At 37.7% G+C, this 19,694-nt stretch overlaps 1 protein-coding gene across 7 annotated transcripts in view; it reads right to left on the reverse strand.

Moving 5' to 3' along the window:
* Positions 1-19,694, reverse strand: part of ZCCHC4 (zinc finger CCHC-type containing 4) — a 59,155-nt gene that overhangs the window by 34,564 nt on the left and 4,897 nt on the right. For 6 of the 7 annotated variants that reach the window (XR_013766126.1, XR_013766127.1, XM_079153488.1 and 3 more), the window contains exons 4-5: positions 5,677-5,952; positions 5,144-5,224 (exon numbers count right to left, since the gene is read on the reverse strand). Coding sequence is in view for 5 of the 7 variants with exons in the window: in XM_079153488.1 (XP_079009614.1) it covers positions 5,144-5,224; positions 5,677-5,952 (357 nt within the window). In the remaining 2 variants the exon portion in view is untranslated. The remainder of the gene's footprint in view (positions 1-5,143; positions 5,225-5,676; positions 5,953-19,694) is intronic. The other variant, XM_079153490.1, reaches the window with a different exon arrangement.

The following is a 19,694-nucleotide window of genomic DNA, read 5'->3' on the forward strand; positions in this document are numbered from 1 at the left end:
GACCCAGCAATTTAACTTCTCAGTGTGCCTGTTATGGGCTGATTTGTGTCCTCTCAAAATTCTTATGATGAAGTTCTAATAACCATTACCTTGAAATGTGACTACTGGTGACAGAACCTTAGAAAGGTATTTAAGCTAAAATGAGAACTTTAGAAAGGTGGGCCCTAACCCAATCTAACTGTCCTTACAGGAAAATTATCTGGACATTCAAGGACACCAAAGATGAGTGTGCACTAAGGACCATGTGAGGAGGCAGTGACAAGGCAAGCCAAGCAGAGAGGACCAAGGAGAAACCAAATGTGCTGACACCTTCATCATGGACTCCCAGCATCCAAAACTGTGAGAGGACAAATGTCTGTTGTAAAGCCACCCAGACTGTGGTGTTTGGTTTTGGCAGACCTAGTAAATTAAAACAATTCACAAGACATCTGACAACATGTCTATTTTTCAAAAATATTATAAAACTAACATAAATATTCATAGTAGTATTACTCATAATAGTCAAAAGTAGAAGCAACCAAAATATCTATCAACTGATGAATGAATGATTAGTCAGCTTTGCGTGACTATAATGAAATACCTGAGGTAGCTCATTTTATAATTTAAAAAAAGGTTTATTTAGCTCACAGTTTTGCAGGCTAAAAGCAAGTTGGTGGCCACCTCTTAGCTACATCATCTCCTGGAAGAGATGGCAATGTACCAACTGACTACATATCAAAACAGAAGTGGGGGTAGGTGAGCAGATTCAGGCTTTTATGATAATCCCTCTGTAAGAAATACCAAGAGGTCCCACAGAAACTGCCTTCCAAGGGCAAGCCCTCACCAAGGACTCCCACTAGACCACTCCTACAAAGGTTCCCAGTAGCACCACCCTGGAGATGAAGCCTTTAATAAATGAACCTCTGGATATATTTAACACCCTAACCAGAGCAATGGATAAACAAAACTCCCTATATCCAGACAGTGGAATGGTATTTACCCATAAAAGAGAAATGTAGTACTGATACATGGATGAACCTTGAAAACATTATGCTAAGTGAAAGCTGCCAGACTCAAAAGGTCACCCACTGTATGATCCCTCTTATATGAAATACCCAGAAGAGGCAAATTTGTAAAGACAGATAGTAGATCACTGGTTGCCAAAGGCTGGGGATTTAGCAAATGGGAAGAGGCTGCTCACTGGAAGAGCATTTCTTTCAAAGGTGATAAAAATGTTCTAGAATTAGTAATGATGGTTCTATAACCAATATACTGAAAAATACTGTTTTGTCAGTGTTGACATATATCTGCATTTTTAAATTAAATATATCTAAAATACAGCAAGTGGAAAAAATACTTTTTAAAAATGTCTATATGCTTAAAATTGTTTAAAAAACAAAATCCAGAATGTTGTGGGTGAATAAAAGATCGCTCTCCTTTAAACAATAAGGTAATATAAACCAGATAATCCCACAATTTGAACTATTTCTTTGATGTGACTATATAGGTGTGTGTGTTTGTGTGTATGTGTATCTATAAGTTATTATTATATAGATATACATACACACATATAGTATATATACACACACATATAAATATACAGAATACATTTACATAGACATGATATATTTACACATGTAAACACACACACACACACATATACTTTTTTGGGGGGAGATGCTATTGGGGATTGAACCCAGGGTTTGACAAATGCTAGGCATTTTCTTAGTGGTTTCTGCATAGATCATTCCACCACAACTATCTTGCGAGAGGTGGGGGACACCATGAATTAGACCCAGGGGTGGTCTACCACCAAGCTACATCTCCAGCCCTTTTTTTCCTTATTTTTAAAATTTTGTCTTTCTGAGTTGCCCAGGTTGGCCTTAAACTTGCAATCCTCCTGCCTCAGTTTCCAGAGTAGCTGGGATTACAGAACTATAACATCATACCCATCTCCGTCACAATTCTCTTAAAGAAAGCTTTCCTTAAAAGAAATTAAACTCATCATACAACTTTAAATGTAAACTCAAAGAACTACAGAGTATTAGAAAGATATCACTGTACCCTTTTCAATGAAGTAAAGGTGCTAAAGGTAGGAATTTGAGTGTTCTTGATAACTGTATATATGGTCTTGAATTATTTAATTGTGGACATCTGGGTTTTGTTTTGTTTTTTCTTCTAACAACTGACTCTCCCCTCTTTCAGTCAAACACCTCTTTCCTATGGATGACCCACTCCACATGGCGGGTCCAGGGCTGGCCAGGGCACAGTGATGGCTGTGACCCCAGCCCAGCTACCAGCACTCCCTGAGTTCTGCTGCCAGAGCCCCTGAGAAGGACGGTTTCTTCCCATCAAACTGGTATGCTGAGACTGCACCCACTTAACAGTGACGTCAGCAAGGTTCCCAGAAGTACAAAGCAAAACTGTCTACAGAGCAAAACCAGCGTGCAGAAGAAGAACGGGAGAAAAAGATGGGGAATCACGACATGAGGGGAGGCTCCGGCTCTCGCCTGGACTGGACCCCAGGAGTGCAGGCCAATGACCCTTTCGTATGAACAGATTTCTGGAACTACATTCAAAGATTCCCCACTAGTAAGAGCACCTTATTCTAAATATACAAATAACCTGGGAACAGTTAGTGATTCGTCTGAAAACCTCTATGGGACAAGAGAGGAGGACAGAGAGAGAAAAGGAGAGACAGAGGGAGGACAAGAGAGGGAGGGACTATATAAGAGAGGCTTATACACAAGTTCAAAAGCAAAGTCATTCCCAGAGTCAGACTGCTTGGGTTTGAATCCTGCTTAGCCATTTATAAACTGTGACTTTATTTCACTTTTTGTATCTCAGTTTACTCATCTAGAAAGCAAAGATCCTATATATTATGAAGAATGAGTTAGAATAGGCCTGACATGTGACAAGCAATGTAAAAAATACCCGCTACTGTTACCACTGACATGATAAGAACCCAAAGGTTAAACTCCTACCTTTGAAATAATGCATTTATATTAACTTTAGGAAAGGAATACAGAATTTTTTTAAAAAAACTTTTATACCTGTACAATGGAATATTACCCAGCTATAAAAGAAATGAAGTTGTTATACACCATGAAACATATGAGTACTGAAAAAAGTCAGACACAAAGGTCACTGATGAGTGATTCCATACCAAACATCCACAACGGAAAAATCCACGGAGGCAAAAGTGGTTGCCATGTAAGTGAACACAGGGTTTATATTCAGTGTGTTGGAAATACTCTAGAAGTAGGTAGTAATAATGGTTCCACAACATAGTGAATACACACAAAACCCACTCTAATATACATTGCAAAATGCAGAATATGACCTGAATTCTACTTCAACTCTAAAAAATTAAGTTCTTCAGAAGAAATCTGTGTTATCATTTTGCTAAGGATCACTCATGTCAAGCAGATTTTAGTCAACTGTGCTAGTCCTATTAACAAGGAATGAGTGGACAACAGGCAAATCCTGTTAATAATGAATGAGAAAGTATAGGTAAGGTCTGAAAAATGCAGTTGCTTATTTCAGACAATATAAAACTGATTTAGGGACTGGGGATGTAGTTCAAAGAGCACTTGCCTAGCATGTGTGGTCCCCTGAGTTTGATTCTCAGCACAGGAAATAAACAGAAAGAAAGAAAAGTAGAAAAAAAAAGATGACTTAGAAGTCTAAAGAAAAATAGATTACAAAAGCTATACTGTTTAATCTACTTTACACTTTAAAAATCTGTCTGCCTTGTTTTTAAGGAAAGAAAGCATATCTGATTTCATAGATTCTCACAAACAAATACTGAATATTGACCAAATAAGCTCCAATTGGATCTAAATAAAAAGATACACCATGGCCGATTAATACATTCAAGAACATATTCTTGTTCTCGAATCTTTGAAAGATTACAAGACACTAAGAGCACAGTGTCTTAGAAAGTCACCACGATTCCTGGAATTCAAACAATTACAGAAACCAGGAGGAGTATTTTCAGTTCTACAGAATTACATAAAGAACAGGTGCACACAGGCGCATGTGTTATCAACCAAAGGCAGGCATCTTGGACACGCCCACCAGAGGGGGAGACCCGCAGGTTCCCCGATCTGCCTCACCGTGTATGTCCCAACTCATCAGAGGCCCTTCATTCTCACATTCTTCCACAGGGCTCAGATGCTGGCCAGTCCTCTGCCACAAGACCTGTCCATTCCCTTCACATTAGGATGTATCCAGTGAGTCAATATGACATCATCTGGTAAAATGTATTTTAAAATGTCAGATCACACTTCAGGGATCTGCTGATGAAGCAAAGTACTAGAAATCTTTATTTATTATGTACGTATGTATGTATGTATGTATGTATTTACAGGGGATTGAATCCAGGGGTGCTCAGCTGCATCCCCAGTCCATTTTACCTTTATTTTGAAACAGGGTCTTGCTAAGTTACCTAGGGTCTCTCTTTAAGTTACTGAGAATGGCCTTGAATTTGTATTCCTCCTGCCTCAGGCTCCCAAATCACTGGGATTACAGGTGGCACTCAGCAAAATCCTAGAAATCTGATTAAGCATGAGGAAATTCAGTTTTTCTTTGACCTTAAGTATATGCAAAGAAACTTGCTTCAATAGGAATCCATCTCTATGTCACAGACAACTAAACACATTCATAGAGAAATATCTAGGAAGCACACTAGCTTGAAAAATCAATTGACTCCCTACTGAAATATGGAAGATCACATGTTGAGTTTACATGATTAAAAAGGTGCTTCATAACTAAAATCTACTTCTAATTTTTTTAAATTCATTTTTATTGTAAACAAATGGGATACATCTTGTTTCTCTGTTTGTACTCTAATTGTTAATTAAAGTTGTGTCAGGTCAGGTGTGGTGGCACACACTGGTAATCCCAGCAGCTTGGGAGAATGAAGTAGAAGGATCTCAAGTTTAAGATTCTTGGCAACACAGCAAGATCCTTGTTTCAAAAGTAAAAATTAAAAAGGGCTAGGGATATAGCTTAGTGGTAGAGTACACCTGGGTTCAATTCCAGTGCTGAAAATAAAAACAAAAAAAGACTTGTGTCAGATAGTAAACAATTAAGAAGAGAAAAAAGAAAAAAAAACCAGGAGACAATGAAGGAGAATAAATATTATATTTTGTAAACCTACCGAAAATCAATGTCCAATAAAAGGCTTTTAATATTAGACTTCTTATCACCTGGTTCTGTCAACCTGATCAGTTCATGCAACCTAAAGCAATTAGCAAAAGCAAATTCAGTAAGAAATTACAAATGTCATAGTTAATAGGCAAACAGACAACAAAACCCATTAACTTTCTCCCATATCGCTGATATTTCAATGAAACACCAAGGAGAATCTGGCAGGCATAACCAAAGTTTCAGTTTTGCAAATATTTTTAAAAGGGTAGAACTCATCTGAAACAGAGACATTTCATATTATAAACAATTTAGACCTCAAATCAGAAAGTGTTTCCTATCACATATATCAAAAAGAAACAGACAGAGATTTCTCTCAAATGGAATACAGGTTGCAAACTCAAGAGAGGGACCCTGCTTTCCACCTCCTTTCAACACTCAAAGATTAAGGTCCTACCCTGCACATGGCAAGTAACGACTCGATGCATGTTCCCACAGTTTAAACAGTGGTGCTATAAAAAAGTTTTTAACAATCACAGAACATACCTTGGTGTTCCAACACACAGTACTCTTCTGAATCCCAGGGTAGAAAGGAGGTCTGCCAGGAACTGACAGGTCCGATCAGCAAACAGGTATTGGGCATTTGTCTTCTTGTTTACCAACGGATAAAGGAGCTGACTGGGCCTTCTTAACTGGGTGACAGAGACATCACCTACCACCTGATGCTCACGATGATCCCCCCAGTCATCTGGTAACAGCAACTGCTGACAGCTTTGACAGAACTTTCTCTGACTCAAGGGCAACTCAATAAACCTCAAGTACCTTCAAGACACAATAAAACACAGAGTAATATATTTTAGATTTGTTGTGATAAAGACAATGTATTTTTGCTATTTTTAGTACCCAAAAAATATTCTTATTTCCTAAAGAGTACTGCATAAAGAAGCAAAGGTAAGAAAAATCTGTGGAATGTTGGCTAGAATTTATGTCTGGCTATATACCTACAAAGTGGAAAAGAATCAGCAATTTCATAAGAATTGAGATGCTCCAATTTAGTCACTGAATGAAGATCAATATCCACTTAAAATGTGAATATAATATATTACTCAAACAACTTAGTAGTAATGGCAACTACTATCATGTTTAAATTTATTGACAAACCCGTGTGTTCTAACTCTGAAGTGTTAAACAGTCTGGCTCAAGTTGACAGTCATTTTAAAATGAGAAATTAAGATCATTCTTCAAGTCTTACAGCATACTTAGCAAGAAAAATTACCTCCTAAAAGAAAAGATATTCTCTTCTGCTCTTAGCAGAACTGACGAAGGCTGAAGTAAGCTCAAACCCTAAAAGAAGGCAACAGGCAAAGCCTCAGAAAGGACCGTACAGGACATCCCACATGTTTTCTTGCAAGTCACCCTGGCACTTGATTTCAAAGTCACCATTTCTTTTTTTCTTTTTCCCCCTTCATTTTATTAGAGATCATGGAAGAGAAAAAATAATCAATGTCAGTATGTTTTTAAAATTGCTGATTTTGTATCTGTGATACCAGCTATGAAAACAGAACAAGAACACAAAAGGAAAATAAGATTATTGGGAACGTAGAGGACGAAAGATATCTAAATTCAAGCATGTTAAGCAGGGCACTAAAGGCCTCTTACAGTCGCACAAGAGTCCAGTAGTTGGAATGGAACTAAATTTGGAAACTCTAACGTAGAACCTATAAACTTAACAAGGACCTGGGTGAGTATTAAAACTTACTCCATCCAAGCATTTTCATTTCAAAGCACCCATGGCAGTGACAAATAGATATTCCGAATGGCTAACACCAAGAAATCAGCTACCGTGCCAGCAATTTAAATGTTTCTATTTCTATGATAAGTGTTCTTTTGACAGATTTATCCATGACTAGAAAGAAAAAGAGAGGGATATTAAAAGAAACTTCTTAGTAATTCAAAGTAAGAATGTCAGTAGAAAAAAGGGGCCCCAAGACATGAAATGCAAATGGGAAGAATCAGAAGCCCCTCCTCATCAACAAACCCTGCATTTACTGCCACTCCCCTCGACACTAGGTGTTGTGTGTTGAAGATTTCCACATTCAGCCTGACAGAGTAGCAGATGCTAGATTCATCATCCTAGCCCTCAAAAAAAGAAAAATTTTTAATTTTCAAAAAATTCTTAAGCAGACAAAATATACAAAACAACAGTTTTAAGATCCTGGACAAAATCGGTAGCCCAAAGCAAAGCTCAAAGAACTGATGCGCCTGAGTGGAGAATCTGGGGAGGTCAAGACAGAGCACTCAGGGAGCAGCAGGATGGGACGCAGGGCCTGGAGTACACTCCAAGGCGTGCTGACGATGGCCCCAGTCTCCAGCTGGTCCTGAGCCGCACATGCACGGGAAGAAACGCCAAAGGCTAGGGAAAGAACCACTGGAAAGGAGCTAGAGGAAAAAGGGCCAGAATATTCATACAGGGCCCGAGTGCGTTTGTCTACCGACAAGCCAGAGTGGGAAAACCTCAAAACGTATAAGCATTGGGTGAAGTTCTCAGAAGGGTCCTGCCCCAGTGGTGCAGAAAGACGTCCCAAGCAGGCACCCTGGTGCACGCCCGTGATCCCAGTGATTTGGGAGGCTGAGGCAGGAAGGTCACAAGTTCAAGACCAGCCCAGGCAACTCAGTGAGATCCTGTCTCAAAATTAATAATAAATTAATAATTAAAAGGGCTTGAGACAGAACTCAGGGCACTACTAGGTTTAATCCTAGTACGGGAAGGAAGGGAGTGAGAGAGGGCAGGAGGGGAGGGGAGGAAGGGGAAAAAAGAAAAAGAAAAACAGCCCTGGAACTGCTCTGTCCTGTCTAAAAAAAACAAGTTTTTCAAAAGCAGGCCAAGCACACTTTTTCTGTAAAGGAAATATTTTGAGCTTGACAGGCCATATATTCTCTCTGTAAAAACTATTTTGTTGTTCTAGCACAAAGCAACCACAAACTAAATGCAAATAGCTGGAGTTGGCCTACCGATCTGGCTCGTCTGTGGACAAACTGTTCTGGACCCTGTATGAAGTATGGGAGATCCTACTGAAGAATATCAAACTACCACAAAGTATTGTAATAGTGTCCCCAAAGGTCAAAATATGTAAAGGGAAAAAAAATATGTCAAATATGCAACAAGGTAAAATTCACCTTCCCAGCATCCAATCAGATATTATCAGGTAAGGCTGCTTCTCACTCTTGAGACAGCCCGCACTCTCCCTTGAGTGTGTATCTACATTTCTAAATAAACCTCTGTCTACACCAACACACACACACACACACACACACACACACACACACAAAAACTAATATTCCCAGGTAGGCAAACAGGAAAACATGACTATGATTATAGGGAAAAATAAATCAATCCAAATCAACCTACAGATAACGGCTAACATAATCAGAAACAGAGACACTTACTGTAACTACATTCCATGTGTTCAAGAAAGCAGAGGAAAGACATGACAGCTGCAGGTTAGGGGCGTAGCAAGTGCTCAGCACCCACCAAGCCCCAAGCACCATCCCCAACACCAAAACATAATAATAACAAATAAATACATACATAAATAAAATCTCTGCATGGAAATATAACAAAGGCTCATATCTAACTTAAAAAATTTTTTTAATTGTCAGATGAAAAAAAAGCCCTATATAAAATAAAAATAAACAGCAATTTAGGGCCTACAGAAGAAAAGACCTGAAGTGAAGGAATGGTGTCAGAAGCTACCCAAAACACAACATCAAAGGGCCTCAAAAAGTACAAATGGAGTTCCCAGATGGGGGAGAACAGAAGTTCTGGAAAATATTACGGATGAAAATTTTTAAAATTTCATCAAAAGATCCAACAAGCTCAGACAACCACGAACACAAGAAATGAAAAGAAACCACAAGATACATAAAATAATTATTCAAATTCAGTGATAAACAGAAAACCTTAAAGAAACTATAGGGAAAAAAGACACCTTATGTACAGAGGAACGATAAGAATGACATCAAGTTTCCCACTGAAAACAATGCAAGCAAGGGAAAGTGGAGAAACACCAAGTCCACACAAAGGCTTCCAGAAACCTAAAAGAGGAGACACTTCCCAATGCATTCCATGAGGCCAGCATTACTCCAATACCAAAATTAGAAAACTACTGTAACTACAGATCAATATGCCTCACGAACACAAACTCAAAACAATTAAAATTATTACCAAATCAAAACCAGCAATGTACTTAAAAGTAATAAATCATGACTAAATATAGTTTATCCCCTGGGTTCAATCCCCAGTACCACAAAAAAAAAAAAAAAAAAAAAAAAAAAAAAAAAAAATATATATATATATATATATATATGTAGTTTATCTAGGAATGTAAGGTGGGAATGCAGGCTGGCATGCAAGGTTGCTTTAATGAATGAATTCAATCAATGGAGTCACCCCATTAATACTCTTAAAAAAAAGAAAAATCAACACACCAGATACAGAAAAGAGCCCTTGAAAAATAAATCATTCAATGATAGTAAACATTCTTGAAAAAACAGAAGAGAACATCTACAGTCTAATAAAGGTCATCCAAGAAAAACCCACCACTAGCATCATACCAATGAAAGACGGGACCAAAGCAAAGATGTCTGCTCTCACCTCCTATTCAACATGACGAGGGTTTCTCACCATCTAACAAAACAAGATAAAGAAATAAAAGGCAGAGACTGGAAAGGAAATACTAGAACACCTTTATTCACAGACAACATGATGGTGTATGTAGAAAGTCCTAAGGAAATCTTCAAAACAGATGCTAAAACTACTAAATAAACAAGGCTGCAGCATAAATGATCAATATGCAAATTCAAGTGTACTGCTACAGACTAGCAATAGACAATCAGAAACTGAAATTTGAAAAGAATACTATTTAAAACAGCATTAAAATATATAAAGGCTAGGGTGGTGGCACACACCTAAAATCCCTCCCTCAGAAGGCGAGGCAGAGGGATGGCAAATTTGAGGCCAGCCTGGGCAACTCAAAGAGACCCCATCTCAAAATAAAAAGGGCTGGGAATGTAGCCCTTTTACTAAGAACAAAGCTGACAAAAGATGTACAACTCCAGTACACTGAAAATTAAAAACACCATAGAGGAAAATTAAAGATGAATAGTAACAAGAAAGATAAACCATGGAGAAAACTGAGTATTATTATGATGTCAATTCTCCCCAAATTTATCTACAAAATCAACACAATCTCAATCATATCCCAACAAGGCTTTTTGTAGAAACTGAAAAACTCAGTCTAAAATTAATATGAAAATGAAAAGGAACTAAATAACCCAAACTACTCTATAAACTTAAGGACAAAGTTAGAAGACTTAAGCTACCTGATTTCAAGGCTTATGATGAACAAAACAAAACAATATGGTATTAATGTGAAAATATACACAGAAGTCAAAGGAAAAGAACAAAGTCCAGAGGGTGCCACACACATATTATCAGCTGGATTTTACAAAGGTACTGTAACTAGCTGAATCATCCCCATCCCCCACGGCCCATCAAAGATGTCTACAACCTCACAGAGAACTTGTGAACACATTATGTGACAAAAGAGACTGCAGATGTGATGAAGTAACAGACCTAAGACTAAGACCTAAAGAGATAATCTTCCTAGAAGAAAACATAGGAGAAAATAATAATGACTAGATTTGGCAGGGTTTTTTTGTTTGTTTGATTGGTTGGTTAGTTGGTTGGTTTTGTTTTTGTTTTTGTGGTACTTGGAATTAAACTCAGGCACTCTACAACTGAGCTAAATCCCCAGCCCTCTTTATTTTTTATTTTGAGACAGGGTCTCACTAAATTGCCAAGACTGGCCTTGAATTTGCAATCCTCCTTCCTTAGCTTCCCGAGTTGCTGGGATTATATAGGTGTGCACCAAAAGATTTCTTCAATAGAACACAAGCACAAAATATAAAAGAAAAAAAAAATCGATGAACTGAACTTCTTCAAAAGATATTATTATAAGGGGCTTTGGATGAAGCTCAGTATATACTTAACACACAGGAGGCACTGGGTTCAATTCCAGGCACAATAAATAAACGAACAAACACACACACACACACACACACCATAAGCAACAAAGGAAAAATTAATCAAAATTTAAAACTTTTCAGCAGCAAAGAACACTATCAAGAAAGTGAAAAGGCAACTCAAAAACAGGAGAGATAGCTGGGCACAGTGGCAGACACCTACAATCCCAGAAGCTCAGGAGGCTGAGGTAGGAGGATCTCAAGTTCAAATCCAGCCTCAGCAACAGCAAGGTGCTAAGCAACTCAGTGAGACCCTGTTTCTAAATAAAATACAACAGGGCTGGGGATGTGGCTCAGTGGCTGAGTACCCCTGAGTTCAATCCCCAGTACAAAAAAAAAGGGGGGGGGGGATATTTGCAGATAATACATTGGATAAAAGAATTATATTACAACATATAAAGAATAAAACTTGGTAATAAAAAGACAATTAGTCCAATTAAAAACAGCAAGGAACTAAACAGACATAGGCAGAATTAACAATGTCAAAATGGCCATACTACCAAAAGTGTTATAGAGATTTATTGCAATTCCTACTAAAATCTCAATGACATTCTTCATAGAACTAGAAAAAAAGCAATCATGAAATTCATTTGGAAAAATAAGAGACCTAGAATAGCCAAAGCATTCCTTGGCAAGAAAAAATGAAACAGGAAGCATCACAATACCATCATAATACCAGATTTTAAACTATACTACAGAGTCCTAATAACAGCATGGTATTGGCACCAAAACAGATGCATAGACCAATGGTACAGAATAGAAGGCACAGAGACAAACCCACATTGATACAGTTATATCATATTAAACAAAGGCACTAAAAACATACATTGGAGAAAAGATACCCTATTCAACAAATGGTGCTGAGAAAACTGGAAATCCATATGTAGCAAAATGAAATTAAACCCTTATCTCTCATCCTGCACAAAAATCAACTCAAAGTTTAGGCACTAGAACAAAGAGCCTGTGTCTAACAGATGAAAAAGTAGGCCCAAATTTCCACCATGTTGGCTTAGGAACTGACTTCCTTAACAAGACTCCTAAAGCACAAAAAATAAAATCAAGAAACAATAAATGGGATGAATTCAAACTAAAAAGCTTCTTTAGCAGCAAAGGAAACAATCAATAACACGAAGAAAGAGAATGGTAAAAAATATCACATGCACCTCAGATAGAGCAATTATCTCCAAGATATATAAAGAACTCAAAAAACTTAACACCAAAGAAACCAAATAACCCAATCAACAAATGGGCAAAGGAACTAAACAGACACTTCACAGAAGAAATACAATCAATCAACAAATATATGAAAAAAATGTTCATTATCTCTAACAATTAGAAAAATGCAAATCAAAACTATACTGAGATTTCATCTCACTCCAGTCAGAATGGCAATCATCAAGAATACAAGCAACAATAAATACTGGTGAAGATGTGGGGGGAAAGGCACATTCACACATTGCTGGTGAGACTGCAAATTGGTGGAACCACTCTGAAAAGCAGAATGGACATTCCTTAGAAAACTTGGTTGGAACCACCATTTGACCTAGTCATCCCATCCTCAGTTTATACCCAAAGGACTTAAAATCAGCATACTACAGTGACACAGCCACATGAATATTTATAGCAGCTCAATTCACAATAGCTAAGCTATGGAACCAACCTAGGTGCCCTTCGACAGATGAATGGATAAAGAAAATGTGGTATATATACACAATGGTATATTACTCAGTCTTAAAGAATGAAATGGGCTGGGGATATAGCTCAGTTGGTACAGTGCCTGCCTCCCAAGCACAAGGCCCTGGGTTCAATCCCCAGCACCGCAAAAAAAGAAGAATGAAATTATGACATTTGCTGGTAAATGGATGGAACTAGAGAATATTATGTTAAGGCAATTAGTCCAATTAAAAACAGGAAGGAGGGCTGGGGTTGTAGCTCAGTGGTAAAGCACTTGCCTAGCACGTGTGAGTTCGATCCTCAACACCACATAAAAATAAATAAATAAAATGTATCGTGTCCATCTACAACTAAAAATTACATTTTTTTAAAAAACTTAAACAGCAAGGAACTAAATAGGTATTTCTCCAAAGACAATACACAAACAGCTAATAAGCACCACGAAAAGATGCTCAACACCATAAAAACAAAGCAAAACCACAATGTCATATCATTTCAAAAACTAGAATTTTAAAAATAGATAATAATACATGTTGTAGATGTTAGAAACTGGAATCTTCATACACTGCTGTTGGGAATGTAAAATGGCAGTGGAAAAAGTTTGGCCATTTGTAAAAAGTTGAATGTCACATGATTCACGTATGCAACTCCTAGCTATTTACTCAAAAGAAAGAAAAGTGTGAATCCATACAAAGACTTACAAACGAGAGTTCACAGAAGCTTTATTTGTAGGAATACATCACTGGAGGAAACCTAAATGTCTACAAACAGGTGAACAGATAGGTCCATACAATGGAATCTAACTGGGGCATAAAAGGAACAACTGACAAATCCATCAACATAGACAAACTTTAAAACCAAACAAAAAAATGATTCTAAGTCAAGGAACACAAGTCTCATTAAAAAAAAAAAAAAAAAAAAAAAGTACAAACTGTTATGCTCTCACTTGTATCAATTTCAAGAAAATGGAAAGTAATCTCTAGTGACAATAAGCGAATCAGTGGTTGATGGGGTCCCTGAAGGTGAAGGGACATGGGACAATGGAGCAGGAAGAAACTGGGGGTGTCATGGTTATCTTCACTATCCTGGCCCTGGTGACAGCTTCACAAGTAGATCCTTGTCAAGATTCACTGAACTGTACATTTTAAATACATGAGATTTATTTTACAAATTATTGTACCTCAGTAAAGATGAAAATAAAAAGTTAAGTGCCCCCTAACAACCCACAAATCACTAATGACCAGAAATCCCTGCTTTTCCAGGTCAGTTCCAGCTTACCTCTGCCATCCTGGAGTTCTACCTGGTTAGTGCCCCTTTCACTCTCAGAGAGTCCAGATTAGAATTAAGATTATACAGTCACCCTACATATGATGCCATCATCTTGGAAAAGTTGAATCCAATTTAAAAAGTGCTATATTAAAAAGAAGGATGATTTCAATGAACTTAAAAAAATACAAATTTTTAAAATATATGTTTCCACAGTGATAAAAACAATAGAACGATGACCCTGATTAGTTAACATCGGAAGTGGCTGGAGTACCAAACAATGATTCTAAAACCTGGTTATAGTTCAGTGGTTAAGTATATGCTTAGCACACACACAAGCCCGAATAGTATCCCCAGCACTGCAAAAAACAAAACAAAACAAAAGAACAGGAAGGAAAAAATTAAACAATTATCTTGTCTCTTCCCATGTGACCTGTAACAGGGAAGGCTAAGAGTTCATGAAACAAAGTTTCTTTATAAAAGAACTCTAGCTCATCAACACATTAAGTGATGATCAGATTTTTTGACCATTTAGTCTCTAGGTACTGATCACAATTACCTCAAAAATCACCAGGAGAAAGGATGATGGTGAGCTTTATAATTATAATGGCTGGGGTGGATTGGCTGATACCTGAACGCATGATCAATCTTAGTAACACAAAGAGTGGCCAGGTGTGGAGGCACACATCTGTAATCCCAGCAACTCAGGAGGCTGAGGCAGGAGGATTCCAAGTTCAAGGGCAGCCTCAGCAACTTAGTGAGGCTCTAACTTAGCAAGAACCTATCGCAAAAAAATGTGTAAAAGAGCTGGGGATGTAGCACAGTGATAAAGTGCCCTTAGGTTCAGTCCCCAATATGAAAAAAACAAAGAAAAAAAATCACAAAAGCAAACAACTAGAGATTTTCTGCCTTTCATGTTATATAAAAGGAAGTAAAGATTGGATGGTGAATTCTAAAAGCATGAGCCAGAAGAGCTGACCACAGCTGCCTCTTTAGGGAGAAGGCAGGCGTGGAGACAGGGGTCTTGGTTACTTTACCCAGCCTCACAGAATGCTTGGTTTCTACTGAAACAGACTGATTTTTATTCAGACATAATTCACATACTACACAATTCACTTTTGTACAGTGTATGATTCAGTGATGTTTAGTATATTCACAAGGTAGTGCCAGGATGCCACAATCTAATTCCAGAACGTTTTCATTACCTCAAAAAGAAACCTCCTCCTGTCAGTAACTGTTCCTGTGTCCCATCCCCCTCAACACACACCCTTAGTGACAACAATTCACTTTCTGTCTCCACACTTTTTCATATTCTGGATGTTTCGCATAAATGGAATCACAGTAGCCACATATAGATTTTTCTCTAAAACTTTTTGATTAATAAAAGACTTTAGAAAGTAAATACTGCTTTGAATTTCAGCCAAATAGAAGATGAATGAAGAAACTGCAGTCAAGAGGCGACCAGTGGGCCCTGAATCCACTTAGCCAGAATCAGAACAGACAAATGAGGGGTTACAGCTAAGGGACAAAATGTGAGACAAATCCAAATGAAAGGAGAGGGGAAGGCATGAGCTAGCGTAAGCATGGTGACTTTCTCATGTTCTAAAATGAGTCATGGGCCAAAAGATAAAATCGAAAACTGAAAATCAACTTAAAAAAGAGTTAAAGGCTGGGGTTGTGGTTCAATGATAAAGCACCTGCCTAGCACATGTGAGGCACTGGATTTGATCCTCAGCACCACATAAAAATAAATTTAAAAAATAAATAAAGGTATTGTGTCCACCTACAACTAAAAAATAATTTTAAAAAAAAGAGTTAAAAGCAATATTAAAAGGCATAAAAGTTAACCCTGCAAATAAATAATTAAAATCAGCAGTAGTTATAGAGGAGGAAAGATAGGAAGAAGAGATATACCATGTCCGTCCTTTCTCTTTTTTTTTTTAGAGGAATGGAGACAAAAGAGAAAAGGATTAAACATGGTATAGAAAGTTACAAAGGCAACACTAGAACAAAACATCCAAGAAACCTCATGAAAAAAGAAAACAGATTACAGGTGAAAGAGAATAAGAAGCAGCAAAAAGAAAGCATAAGATCGTGTAGCAAAACGAAGACCACCCACATCTGGTAGGTCTACCAAAGCCTGTCAGACTGGATCACAAAGCAAGATCCAACCACCCAATTTCATCACTTCCAAGATGCGTACTTTTTCACTTTTTCGTGTGCATGATATCGGGTATGATTGATAACTGCCATCAGCCAGGCAGATGGCGTGGCGCAGTTCAACTGTCTGTCCACATGCAAACTTGGTCCTGGCTCCAGACGCTGTGCTGTCTCCAGGCAGCTCTGTGCACCCCCAGAATCACAGGGAGAGTTCTCTGCCACGCCCCCCGTATCAGTATAAAACACGTTATTGTGCATGCAGTGAGCAACCACACACAGCAGCAGGTCGTACATTTGGTACTGGAGAAGGATCTGCTCTTGTGGAAGCAGTGAGCACAGCTATCGGGCTTTGCAGGACCTGAGAAAAGAGGAAGGTCCCTTCAACAGGTAGCATAGATGAAGTTATATCAGATTCTGATACGCAAACCTGGTCAAAAGGACTACGCAGCACACCTGTAATACCAGATGAAGGAAGAAGCCCCAAAACCACCCGGAGAAAAGGAAAGAAAGTTTGAGGCCAGGATGCATGGGTGGAATGATTCACCCACATAGGGATCTAAGTTTAATCGTTTTTAAAAGGAGGAAAAGTGCAGCACTAAATGAACCTCCACGTACACGATGCATCTCTGGACCTTGCTGATTCCTCCTTCAAGTATTTCCAAATTGCCCTTCGGAAAGCTTTCCTGCTAGTTTATTAAACTTTTCTTGCCAAAAGATAAACTGGGATCTGGTGCATATATCGCCCTTCAAATTCACAGCATCATCATTCAACATACTACTTGAAATTTAACATTCAGACACAGGCTTTTTAAGTTTGGTAGAAAAAACATGAGACTGTTAAGCACTAAGGATTACTCAGTGCTCGCTCCCCATCTTATTCGTATTTACAGCACATGCCCTGGGGGGAGAGGAAATTCATTCTGCGAATGGCTCAGCATGATTCACAAATTGCAGGCTAGCATTTTGAAATGTCATTTTTATTGATCTCCATTTGATGTTCCATTTGCCTTTCCTGGAGTACACAAATTAAGTTTATGGCATTTCTCTAATAGCAAACCTTGAAAATCTAAGTTAAATGAGCTCTGAAAAAAAAAATAACCAAATGAAATATCAACTAAACAAAATTATCTGGATGCACATAAATTAACACAGATTTTAGCATTCAAATTTATCTTCCCTAAGACTTCATAGGTCACAATAAGGGTGCAAACGTACTACATAACAGAATATGAACACACTGCAGAGCATAACGGGCAGCTAAAAAAAAAAAAAAAAGGAAAAGCAAATCTCGGGCACAAAATTTACGTCTGCCAATTGAACGCCTATCAAACACAAAGTACGGAGTTGGGTGTGGTGGACACACCTGTAATCCCAGTGATTCCAGAGGCTGAGGCAGGATTTCAAGTTTTAGGTCAGCCTCAGCAACTGGGCAAGACCCTGTCTCGAAATATTTAAAAAGGGCTGGGGATATAAATAACTCAGTGGCAGAGTACTTGCCCAGCATGTGCCAGGCCATGGGTTCCATTCCCAATGCTGCCAAAAAAAAAAAACAGGGTTCAAGGAGTTGAGACGAAAAAAATAAATATCGACTCCTATTCTGCAAACTAGAAACCTGTGCAGCACTGCAAATTCCATGATGAAAAATTGGGTAACAAAAGTCAACTTACCTTGCCAGTTACCATCACGACTTTCTAAAAATTTCAAAAATAGCCAATGAAAAGCTCCTGTTACTGCCCAATAAAAGATGAAGTTTGTGTTATGTAATACATTTAAAGTTTAAATGCAGTTTAGCACTTTCAAATACAGTAGCTCTTGAATAAGCTAAATTTAAAAATGAGTAGTATGAAATTAAATTATCCACATTAGAAAACAATTACAATCTCAAGTAGGAATACATTATTCTCAAGTCCATTGATACAAAAAGGAACTGCCAGTCTCAAACTGAAGACACTCTTAAAAGAATTGGTAATTTATTAAAGCTTTGACTTTAAAAAGTCAAAATTTCAGTAGAATTTATCTTAAAGCACCAAAAAATTTCAGAATGATTGATTTCAAACTTGTACCCACATAAAGCATCACCTAGAAAGTGAGGCAGGGAAATCGATGACAGCACATTTCAAAAACCTTCAACTTCTACTCATTTTCCAAAACCTGTTTGAGTACCATGTCCTTAAACTGTATTGATCAACTCATGCACAAGTTAGTAATAATGCATCTCGCTTTCCAGAGCATGTAGTCTTTTCTATGAATACTACTGAAGCTTAACAGTCTTCTTCATTCTGTATAATCTTTGTATATATCTCAACCCATTACTAGCAGTTTAAATTCTTTATTGAGACTTCAACAATACCGGATGAATGAACAGATGATTGGATGAATGGATAGATGGAGGCTTCTCACAACAAAATCCAGTCACAAATGGTTTAAGATGTTGAAAACAATTTTACTAAGACAAGTCTCTCAAGGATCAGCACTAGATAGATTGAATTATGGTCCCCGAGAAATAATCTTTTGGAAGTCCTTTAAAACTTCATAATTTTGCCAGTGATTTATGTTTTAATTAATATGATACATGCATTTCAAAAATTCTTTATTATCATGGCTGGGGACATGGCTCAGTGGTAGACCACTTGCCCACCATGTAGAGACCCTGAGTTTGATTCCTAGCTCTGAAAAAAAAAAAAAAAAAAAAAAAATATATATATATATATATATATTCTTTATTATCACAAGACATAGTCTGGCAGGACAAAGATAAGAACAGCAGTTTAGCTATGGACTAAAATTTTATTATACAGGGAAATAAGAACACCTAGATTTTCTTACGGAATTTGATAGAATCACCAATATCCTTATGTAATAACATGAAAAACATGCTTATCAGATAAAAGGAGGTGATAAGGGCAGAGTACAAGCCCATATTTACATTATGACTACAACCTTGTAAAAAAAAGAAACTTGGCACAGGAAAAAAACACCAGCAGGAATTACTACAAAACGGCCAAAGTGATGAGTTCAAAGGGCACACACAATGTTCTTCCTACTGCTACATCTTCAATATTCTCCTTTCTCCCACGAAAACCTCATCATGGTATTATACTACACTACTCCTTACCTCTTATCTCTCTGGATCTCCTGACATGAAATCATTACACAACATGTACTAATCACTATCTACTTTTATGTTTAAAAATGGTGCTTTAGAGCCAGAGTCACAGCTCAGTCATTCTTGCAGTATGAACTTCAAGTTATTTAATTTCTGCATGCCTCAATTTTCTCATCTAAGTAAACTGTCTCGGCAGAATTAAATATCAACTCATGTGAAACATCTAGCACAGTGCCAACCTCACAGTAGTGCTCAATTTACATTAATTTGCTTT

This window comes from Sciurus vulgaris (genome assembly GCF_902686455.1).
Source record: "Sciurus vulgaris genome assembly, chromosome: 9".
In the NCBI taxonomy this organism is placed as follows: Eukaryota; Metazoa; Chordata; class Mammalia; order Rodentia; family Sciuridae; genus Sciurus; species Sciurus vulgaris.